Below are 11,367 nucleotides of genomic sequence, written 5' to 3'. Positions count from 1 at the left end.
GGAATTTTGCTGCTTGTAAAATTTACAAGTCACTGGCTGCGGGGACCCTTCTTCTCAGGGGCACGTCTGGAAGTCAGCTGAGTCCGCGGGCACACCCTTGACCGCAGCGCGGCTGAGCACCTACTGTTCGGGCTTTGGGACCCGCCTGACTCGGCCGCCGTGCGCTCCGGGCTCTACCTCCTGGTCCCTCAGCTTCCGCCTCCGTTTCTGGCCCGGGGAAGTTGCCCACAGACACCCCGAGTGCCAGCTAGAGTTCATCCCCCGAAGGCTGGAAGGCCTCTCCGCGCGGAGCAGTGGTTGCCCCAGCGCTCCGCTCCTGACCCGGAAGAGGTGGCGTGGGCCGCTCGGCCACCCCGTGTACTCCCCAAGCTCTCGGTGCGCGCAACGCCAACCCCGCTGCTGGTCCCGCGGAACCAACTTGGGAGCAGGAGACTGAAAGGAGGCGTGCGGGACAATCAAGGGACTGCAAAGGGGCAGTGACAGTCCTCACGGTGCGAAGGCTACGGCTTGTCGCTCCCTTTGGGCTTCCCAAGGTCTGGCCCACACCCTGGCTTCCCCAACCAGACAGGGCTGAGATGTGGGGAACGCATGAGCGGAGCAAGCAGGACCCGATGGAAATAGTGCTTCCGTCGCTGCAGGTAAGGGGCTCAAAATATTTTGGTTTTCACTAAAAATTAGCGAGAGTAGGAGGCTAAAGAAGGGCTGGAGGAAGGCACCTGAGCATGTATGTAAGTAAATAATCTTGCATGCAGGGAATGCGGGGGCGGCCATCGTGTTGGGGGGTATCAGCCCTACACTTCCGTATTTGAGCTGTGCGAGCAAGCTGGGTGAATCTGGTTCTTGGGGGTTTTCCATAAAGTGGAAGTCTCTACACCGTCACAGAACCAAGGACCTACTTCCAAGCTGACATTAAACGGAAGTTGTTTAATGGTGACCAAAGGGGAAGATTCACTAGGCGGACAGAAATCAGCCCCAGTCACGCTCCACGTTCTTACTGGGGTCTTCCGTTAGTCCTCTTCGTGCCGCACGGTTTTCCTAACCGAAGAGAAAGTCAAGTCCCAGTGCTGTCCAGCCACACTTCGAATGAGCTCTGGGCCCCGGTGCAGCTGCAGCTGCATGGAGCTGGGGAGGCAATTCTCTGACCAGATGCGCTCATGTGGTGGCCCTTAGCTGCTGTTTTCCATCCCAGTAGCATTCCCTCCCTCACAGGAGCCTGACTCCCTCTGGGAACCCTCCCCCCTCTGCCTTTTTCTGAAAAGTCCAGCTAAATTGCTCAGGAAACAGGCCAGCTTTCCTAATGTTCCAAGCTTCAGTCCTCAGGGCCTGCAGGGATGTTGGATGGGGGGCAGGTGCACCAGCCCCGCATTCTCCATGGGACCCAATCCACACTGGCTATCCTGGTCAGCCAAGTTCCCAATTCCCAGGAGGCTTCTGTGGCTACCTGCAAGTTCTCCAGGATCCAAGTAGCCACTGAGGTGCACACCGGGCGGGGGGTGGGGGGGGGGGAGTGGGGGACTCGGGGGTGGTGGTGGCTGTGGATGTGCTCTCAGAGTCCCATTGTGAGAAAGGGAGAGTGTGGATATGTGGACCCATCTCTAGCTCAGAAAGAGAGAGCTAGGGGAAGTTTCCTGAAAGTGAGAAGTGCTGCTAACTGTAGGAGCTTTTCCTCCAGATAAAAATAATAATAATAATAATAAAGCCATATTAAAAATTTAGACTAGTACAATAAAAATAAATTGGTCAGGAACTTTAAAGTATGTATCTCTGAATGGCACTGAAGGTCCCTGCATCTTTGATATGGCTGTTGTGTCTGTTCCTCTCACAAACACATCCTTAAGGCACACAGTGTTGAGTGATTTCACTAACTTCATGCCTTGTTTAGCAGCAGACTGAAGACTTGAACTTATGGGGGGTGGTAACAAATCACAGGATTTAACCATCATGATACACTGAAAAAGCTGGATGGCAATATTCTTCCAGTAATCTAGATTTACATTTAGGTGTTTTCATAACTTGTTCTCATATTTTAGATTACTGGTGTATTATTTATAATACTGGCTATGACCAGTTTCCATTTCCATTCTGTGCAAAGATTTATTTTATATGCTAATAAAAATTAGGCATAAAGCTCTGAGATCTTAATAAACTGTAGATACTCTGATTGCAACATAGTACCATAGGAACCTGCCTCATGACCGAGTTGGACTTAATGACTGCAAGATTCACTTCGTAACAGTATAACAGAGAGTTCTCTGTTTTTATACTAGGAAGAAAACAGAGTGGCACCTGTCACCAAAGCATTGAACTATTTCATACAATGTCCCAAAGTATGGTAGATAAAATGCCATTTACACCAAGGCTGCAGGCCATAAGGTTAAGGTACAAAAGTTAACTGCCTTCGGAGATACCAGAAATGAACAAGTGAATTGAAAATTAAAAACAAAACCCATTTACGTTAGGACCAAAACAAAAGGTTCCATCACGGGCACTGTTAGGGCAATATGTGAAACGTCTGTGATGAAGACATAATGTCAATAATATATTTTCAACCACAGGTTCAAAGTCAGTAATAAAGTAACCTCATTAAGAAATCTAAAAGAACAGGGTGCCTGGGTGGCTCAGTCAGTTGAGTATCCTGCTGAGGTCACGATCTCACAGTTCGTGAGTTTGAGCCTCGCATCGGGCTCTGTGCTGACAGCTTAGAGCCTGGAGTCTACCTTAGATTCTGTGTCTCCCTCTCTCTCTGCCCCCAACCCCATTCTGTATCTCTCAAAAATAAATAATAAATGTTTTTAAAAACAAACAAAAAAAAAGAAATCCAAAAGAATAAAAAGATTGTATAAACTTAAGGGGTTTCCACAGATGTCCCTGCTCCTTTGACACCCATCATCTCATGAATTTTAAAGCATTTTGACTTTTAATTTACCTGCAGAGTGTAACATTTGATTTGATTAACCTTCAAGAACTAGACTAAGTTCTCACTATTAGGAATTCTCTAATGCACAGTACATTGTGGAACCTGCTTAAGCAATGTACCACCTAATTATATTTGTAGGGTTTTTTCCAACATGAAATCTTTGGTGAATCCTGAGATCAAGTCATGGCATGAGGGCCGTGCTATATTCTTTTGTAAAGTTTCTTCACAGTATTCATTCCCCTATGACTCCAAAGGTGAGAACATTTAATAAAAGTCTTAACACATCCTCTATACCTTCACTGTATGTATATTCTGATGTCTACTGAGGCTTGAATACTGCTTAAAGGATTTGCCACATTCATGACATTTGTAAGGTTTCTCTCCAGTATGAATTCTTTGGTGAACTGTAAGGCTTGAATTCTGACTAAAGGCCTTGCCACATACTTTACATTTGTACGGTTTCTCTCCAGCATGAATTCTCTTATGCTGTGTAAGGTTTGAACTCCCAGTGAAGGCCTTTCCACACTCATTACATTTGTAAGGTTTCTCTCCAGTATGAATTCTCTCATGACTCCAAAGGTGTGAACGGGTGGTAAAATCCTTACCACACTGATTACATTTGTAAGGTTTTTCTCCAGAATGGATTCTCTTATGTTGAGCAAGATTTGAACACTCAGAAAAGGCTTTGCCACACACATTGCATTTGTAAGGCTTCTCTCCAGTATGAATTCGTTCATGGCCCCAAAGGTGGGAACGTATCATAAAATGCTTACCACATACATTACATTTATATGGTTTTTCTCCAGTATGAATTCTCTGATGCCTTGTGAGGTTCGAGAACCTATTAAAGGCTTTGCCACACTCGTTACATTTGTAAGGTCTTTGCTCAGAATGAATTCTTTGATGATTAGCTAAGGTTGAACAATGGCTAAAAGCCTTCCCACACTCACTGCATTTGTAAGGTTTTTCTCTACTGGGGGTCTTCTCATATTGTGTCAGTAATGAAGGATGCATAAGAACCTTCCCATATTTATTAACAATGTTGGTTGTGACACTAGAAGCAATTCTTTGAGGTGGTGAAACTGAGGACTTTTTGGTAGACTTCTCAACTTGATTACTTTCACAAATTTCCTCTTGGGTTTGAAATCTCTGCAGTTCAGCCAGATGTGAATGAAAGCTTACTCCAAGCTTATTGCCCAAGCAGTTCATACACTTGTTTCCTGAATGGCCTACCATGTGATTTAGTTCCTTGTTTGTCATATCATGTTTATAATATGGAGATGTACTTCTTCTTATGGAAACACTGTGCTTTACAGGGAAATTATTCCAGAATTTAGGATGTTGTTGGTCTTCTCTACAGGTGAGATTTTTATAATGGGATGTAGTTATTCCTTCATAATATTTTTCTTCATAAATCCACGGAGTCTCAAGTTTGTTCACATCTTGCTGGTCTTTCTTCAAATCAAAGTCATCAAAGTCATGACTTAGGTCTCTTTCAAAAGTCAACGTTTGCAGTAATTCTCCATTATTAATGTAGTCTTTTGGTGGTAATTCTTTGCCCACACATCTAGTAGCCTTATCTGTAAGATATAAATAATCGTAGACGTCTTATTAACCAGAGTTGAAGATGGGTATTTACACTGAAACGTATTACACCAAAAGTAAAACTCATAACTGACAAGGGTTATCAGGTTTCTCAACCATGGCATGCAAATGTATAAACACAGAAAAGACATAAAATTCTTCAGTAAAGAAAGGATGACTACATATGGTTTAAATTATTTTCAGGGAAACCTATGTTCAAAAGCTCTGTGGTCAAAAGTTCCAACTGCCCTGGGGCGCCTCGGTGACTCAGTCAGTAAGGTGGCCAACTTCAGCTCAGGTCACTATCTCATGGTTCGTGAGCTTGAGCCCTGTGTCAGGTTCTTTCCTGACAGCATGGAGCCTGAAGCCTGCTAGGGATTCTGTGTCTCCCTCTCTCTCTGCCCCTCCCCCACTTGTACTGTGTCTCTCTCAAAAATAAACATTAAAAAAAAAAAGTTCCAACTACCCTGAAATAATAGAATTTTCCACAGGCACCCCAAAGTTTACAGAACCTCACAAGAGGGATAAAGGTGAATCATATTTGTAAAAAATATAAATATTAAAGCTAACTGAATACTTATTTTGTACACAATATTAAGACCACATTTTGAAGATAGTAACATATTCTCCTGAAATACTTCTTCAAAAATATATCCATGCAAACAGGCATTCTGCAATGTTAATAATCAGTGCACTGAGGTTATATACCGTAATATACATAAAAATTAAGTGTTAATCAAAATAAAAAATAATAAAGATTTTAGTAACCCAAGGCAAATCCAGCACTAATTAATAAGTATGTTCATTTATTAAAAATATATGGACTTCAGAATTCTAAAGAACTCACCCATAAGAAAAAAAGAGGTTGTATTTTAGAAGCACATAATATCATAAATGGAAAACATAAATATTTTGAAATAGAAGTTCTGATAAATAATATTACAGAAATTAACAATGAGGAACTGTGACATCAAAATGGCAAGAAGGGAACTCCAAATGTACCTCTTTTTACAAAGCAGGAGATAAACTAGCAAAAATTGTCAGAATGAAATTTATAAGACCTCTAGAAATTAGTCACAGGATTCTAGGCACCAGATACACTCTTAATCAAGAAAAAGGTATTTGTTTTAACTTGCTGTGACTCTGTGCTCCGCACCCCAGCTAGGAAATGGCCTTGAAGATGGGAGCCTTTAAAGAATTGTGACTAGTCATTTGTTTGTTTCAATCTGTCTGCTGGCTCCCTGAGGGACTGGCTTAAAGTGTCTACCCTTCTTTGGCCTACCTCACATCTCTATCTAGGTGGAAGTGATAACTAGGGGCCACTTGTCACAAATATTTAAAGGTAAATGTAGTAGCTACTGCCATCTAGGGAAAGGGATAACAATTGGGGCAAATACTGGACAAACCAAAACCCTAAGAAAAACCTTGGGGAGTGAGGTGCAGTGGGAAATAAGGCTCTGAAGTCCCCCTACATACTCCAGGGACTCTAGAAGGATACAGGTATGTCCAGGACCAGGCTCATGAGAAAAGACTTGAGAAACCCCCAAGCTTTTACCTCCTGCTGACCATCAGATTCTGAGCAAGCAGAAGTGAAGGGAAGGCACCACTGTAAACGTCTATACTGTGTGTTTCATGCACTCCCCAACACACACACACTTATCTACAAAGTATGGAAAGTTGGTTTGTTTTGGGTTTGGTTCCAGCTGTTTCAGGAAATCTGTTGAATCACTAGCTGACCAATAAGCGAACCAAAGACTTCAGTGGCTACCTGTAGCAAAGAAAATATGCCACACAAAATTTGTTGAGAGAAACAAACACACAACAGCAATCACAAGAGACATAAAAAACCCTAGGAAGGGAGAATATTATGATTTCCAAAGTATCAGCATATTCATATTCATAATGTCCCGTTTTTTTTAATTTTGTTTGTTTCTGAGACAGAGAGAGACAGAGCATGAGTCGGGGAGGGGAAGAGAGAAAGGGAGACACAGAATCAGAAGCAGGCTCCAGACTCTGAGCTGTCAGCACAGAGCCCAACGCAGGGCTCAAACTCACAAACCATGAGATCATGACATGAGCCAAAAGTCGGTCACTCAACCAACTAAGCAACCCAGGTGCCCTAATAATGTCCCATTTTTTAATAAGAAGGTACAAAGGAGGCAACACAACAATAAAGTGCGACCCATACAGAAAAATAAATAACAAATCTTGACCCTAACGAAGCCCAAACTTTGGAATTATTAAACAAACACTTTAAATCAACTATTTAATCTAAAGGAAATGGTGGGCAAAGAATTAAAAAGAAATCAGAAAAATTGTGTTTAAATAAACAGAGAATATCAATAAAGAGATAGAACGTGGAAGATGAAACAAAACACCTTCTCAAGTTTAAATGTAAAATACTCAAAGTGTAAAATACACAAAATGAAAAACTTCACAGAGAAGTTCAATAACAGATTTCATGAGGTAGAAATAAGATTCAGCAAACTAGTAGGGAAGTCATTTGAAATCACCTTGTCTGAGCAGCACAAAGAATGAATACAAATGAACAGAGTCTAATAGTCCTACCAGACAACATCATGGGGAACAATATATGAACAATGAGAGTCCCACAAAGAAAGGGAAGGAGGCAAAGGAATATGGAGAAAATATGGTAGACAATTCTGTAACTGTTAAAAGACATGAATCTACAAATCTAAGTACTCAATGAACACACAATTAAGAAAAATTCAGAGAGACGTACACTGCAACAACTCATGATCACTACGTGGAAAGACAAAGGTAAAAAGAGAATCTTGAAAGCAAGAAGTGAGAAGCGTCATGTAGAAAGCACACACAATAACTTTCAGAGCTGAACGTTCATCCAAACCATGAAGCAAAAGACCATGGGATAACATATTTAAAGTGTTGACAAAGAAAACAAAAACAAAAACCTGGCAATCAATTCAATCTCCAGAAACCCTGTCCTTTGAAAATAAGGGAGAAATTAAGACTTACTAGAGAAACAAAAGGTGAGGAAGTTCCTTATAACTAAAATAACACTACAAGGAATAAACAATGGCACTTCTTAGTTTATTCTGAGGCAAACATTATTCTGATTCCAAACCAGACAAAGACATCACAAGAAAACTACAGAACAATACCCTTATTAATAAAGATGTAAAAGTCTTCAGCAAAATGCCAGCCAACTAAATAGAAAGCATATTAAAATCACACAACATAAGTAAAAGGGACTTATTCCAAGAATTTAGTGGTAGAAAGTTCAACATATAAACATCTATCAACGTTACAATCCACATTAATATTAGGAAGACAAAAAGAAAAACAAAACCTAATGATCTCATTGTATGCAAAATATCTGAAAAATTCTAGAACTCTTAAATGACAAAACACTCAGCATACTCAGAAGTGACCTTCCTCAACCTTGAAAGATTATTTATGAAAAACTACAGCTAATATCCTCTAAGAAACAGTAAAAAACTTCCCCCTGAGATAAGAAATAAGACATGAATATCCACTTTCACTGCTGGTATGTAACACTATTCTGCAAGTTCTAACCAAAGCAATAAAACAAGAAAAAAGGAAAACAAGCATAGATAATGGAAGAGAAAAAAGGAAAATTATCTCTGTGTGAAAATGACACAGATAAATAAATATATATAATATACATATATGTAAATATATAAAATATATCTGTTCTATAGATTTTCTTTTTCTATTTTGTCTGGACTCTTCACAGCCCTTTGCAGTTCTGTATGTTTTGAGTCATGTTTTGCACTTTCTTTAAAAAAAATTTTTTTTACATTTGTTTACTTTTGAAAGAGCAGGACCAGAGGAGGGGCAGAAAGAGAGAGGGAGAAAGAGGATCCAAAGTGGGCTCCACACTGACATACCCCCCCAACACACATACAACCTGCTAATGTTTAAAAAGACGTCAGGAAAGTTGCAGGATACGGTACCAAAATTCACTTGTGTTTTACACACTATAATGAACAATCTGAAAAGGAAATTTTAAATATGGTATCAAGTATAAAGTACCATCCAAAGAATAAAATACTGTGAAATAAATTTTAACCTAGGAGGTAAAAGACCTATACGCTGAAAACTGTAAAATGCTGCTCAGAGAAATTAAACACATAAATAAAGAGAAAGACAATACATAATTATGGATTGGAAGATTTCATATTTTTCAAGATGGCAATATGAGGGCCCTGGGTAGCTCAGTCAGTTAAATGACCTTGTTCTCAGCTCAGGTCTTGATCTCAGGGTCGTGGGTTCAAGCCTGTATTGGTCTCCACACCGGGCATGAAGCCTACTTAAAAAAAAAAAAAAAAAAAAAAAAGGCAATATTGACCAAAATGATCTGGAGACCCTACATAGACACGTGAAAACTCCAAAAACCATTTTTAAATAAGTGGAAAACATGGGGCGCTTGGGCGGCTCAGTCAGTTAAGCGTCCGACTTCAGCTCAGGTCATGATCTCGCTGTTTGTGAATTTCAGCCCCACGTTGGACTCACGCTGTCAATGTGGAGCCTGTTTTGGATCCTCTTCCCCCTCCCACCCCGCCATGAGGTGAGGGATGCTACCACCAAATGTATTAAAAAACATATAATTATCATGAATGAATAAAAATAACATGCACTTGCCCAAAATTAATAAATCCTGACTTCACAAAATTATCAGGAGACTATAGATAACCTTAAGGGTCATATGACCAAAACAACAAGGAATAACTTCTAATGAAGGTGGTATTACCAGTAGCAGTTAAGGGCAGAAACAATATTTGCCAGTTCCAAAGATCAATGGAAGAGGTTGGCTGTGCAGAGGTACCAACAATACAGGAAACAATAATGGTGGCAGAACAACAGGACAGCGGTATGTGGGTCAACAAGAACAACGTGAACCTTAGAGTTCAGGTTAAATAGAAGATGAGAAACAAAATAGTAATCATGGGTTAACTGAAAAATGGAATTTCCAGAACCTTAAAAATTTTGTGGAGATCTATGCCATAAGTAACAGTGATGAAGAAGTACATGAAAGAAATTGGTCATGTTGCTATAAAGTAAAATTAGATATTTAACTATTAGTTCAGTATACTCAGAGTTACACGGTGGATCTATAAACTGAGATGACTAAAATAAAACATTTGAACTGAAATTAAAAAATATATCAAATTTATATAAAACCCAACAAGTTATCTTTAGACAAATTAAAACATACTATAGAAAAGGATGATATCTTATATAACTGTTTATGGACGAAATTTTTATAATTCTGGAATTAACAATCATTTCATAACAAAACTATATTCTCAAGATATCCAATATTCCCAATTTTAAAATCCAAATTCACTCAAAAGAGAAAAGTATTTATTATTTTAATGTTTATTGATTTATTTTGAAAGAGAGAGAGAGAGAGCTTGAGGAGAGGAGGGGCAGATAAAGAGAGTGAGAGAGAATTCTAGGCAGGCTCCATACTGTCAGTGCAGAGCCCAATGTAGGGCTTGATCTAGGGAACTGTGGGATCATGACCTGAGTTGAAACCAAGAGTCAGAAGCTTAACCAAGTGGGCCACCCAGGAGCCCCAAGAAAAGCATTTATTAATAATGTGTTATAATGTCAAGCAAAACTCATGCAGAAAGGGTAACTATGATTTTACTCACCCCATTTTAGAGGTTATATAGGTTTGGGAAAAGGCGTGCTCACCCATAACCCTTAACGCTCAGGAAGGAAATCTTGTAAAATGTATGAGACAACATTCATTCACTGATTAAATAGTCCCACAAATTGCAGGTATAAGACTAACAACACTAACTTGAGGAGGAACAAGGGCATACACATGGAATGAATACTGTTGTATGAATATTAGTTTAGTCAACAGTCTCAAAGACGGGTTTCTGAAGGCAGACAAAGATCTCACTAGAATAATTTCCTGTATTTCTTCACACCAAATCAAAGGGGGATGACCCTTAGTGTACTCGATCCCTATTACCACTGTGCCCTTGAGAGACACTTTTGTGACACTCCAAAAACCAGAAGTCCTGGAGCCCTAAGCCAGGCTCTCATGCTACACTCGATGCCAGCATCCTGGAACATGCTGACCACTCTACTCAGGTGCTTCGGGGGCACAACTCCACTTGGCAGAATGGTGCTTTGACATCTAAATATAAGTGTTCTGCATCTAGAATGTTCTTTTTACCACTAAAACTTTGTATGGAAGAGTTCACCACACAAGTCATCCAGTACATAATGGGTAGGTTATCACCACAGAAAATACGAGGATAAAAGTTCAGACACTAAGGAAGTGTATTTCACAACCCAGAAAGTTTCAGAGGCAAAACCACACAAACTTAGGAGACTATGAAATCAGGGAGAGCCAAGGTTTTCCCACACTCCCAGACTAAGGAAGACCTGCAAGACAGAGACAAAGAAGATACGAGACTAAGGAAAGGGGTTATACTTTGTGGGATGTTGAAACAGGACCTGGGATCTACCTACAGACTCCTGGCTGATGGCCCAAAGCCTGAAATACGGTCCCCATGAAGGACTGGGGATCAAACAAAGGTCCCCCCAGCTGACTGCCCCCGCCACACACTGTCTTTACAGCATTGCTGAGTAACAATCTCGAAACAATCACTCCATTCCCAGTACACACGCCCCTACAGCGTGAAAGTGGAAATGAAGAAATGGCAGAGGCATGGAGCATGCAGAGGGCTTGGGCCAGCCCATGCACCTGCCTCTGGCCCAAGATGCAAAGAATGTTCCCATCATGACAGGTCACTCAAGCACATGAAACAGGATACAAGCTGGAGAAGGCCCGCAGTCAGGACGAAGGGGGCCTCACCTAAGATCTGTGTGACTGACTA

At 40.6% G+C, this 11,367-nt stretch overlaps 1 protein-coding gene across 2 annotated transcripts in view; it reads right to left on the bottom strand.

Annotated features, from left to right (window-relative positions):
- Positions 1-2,894: 2,894 nt before the first annotated feature.
- The window catches only part of LOC115502653 (zinc finger protein 665-like), a 45,856-nt gene continuing 37,383 nt past the window's right edge, over positions 2,895-11,367 (bottom strand). The window contains exon 5 of one of the 2 annotated variants that reach the window (XM_030298242.2): positions 2,895-3,866. In XM_030298242.2, coding sequence (XP_030154102.2) covers positions 3,206-3,866 — 661 coding nt within the window. In that variant the 3' untranslated portion in view covers positions 2,895-3,205. Of the gene's footprint in view, positions 4,498-11,367 lie in introns of both variants that reach the window. The other variant, XM_030298338.1, reaches the window with a different exon arrangement.

The sequence above is a fragment of the Lynx canadensis genome, chromosome E2 (genome assembly GCF_007474595.2).
Source record: "Lynx canadensis isolate LIC74 chromosome E2, mLynCan4.pri.v2, whole genome shotgun sequence".
NCBI classification, from domain to species: Eukaryota; Metazoa; Chordata; class Mammalia; order Carnivora; family Felidae; genus Lynx; species Lynx canadensis.
Note: the sequence above shows the minus strand (reverse complement) of the source record. Positions and strands in the feature narration are given on the sequence as shown.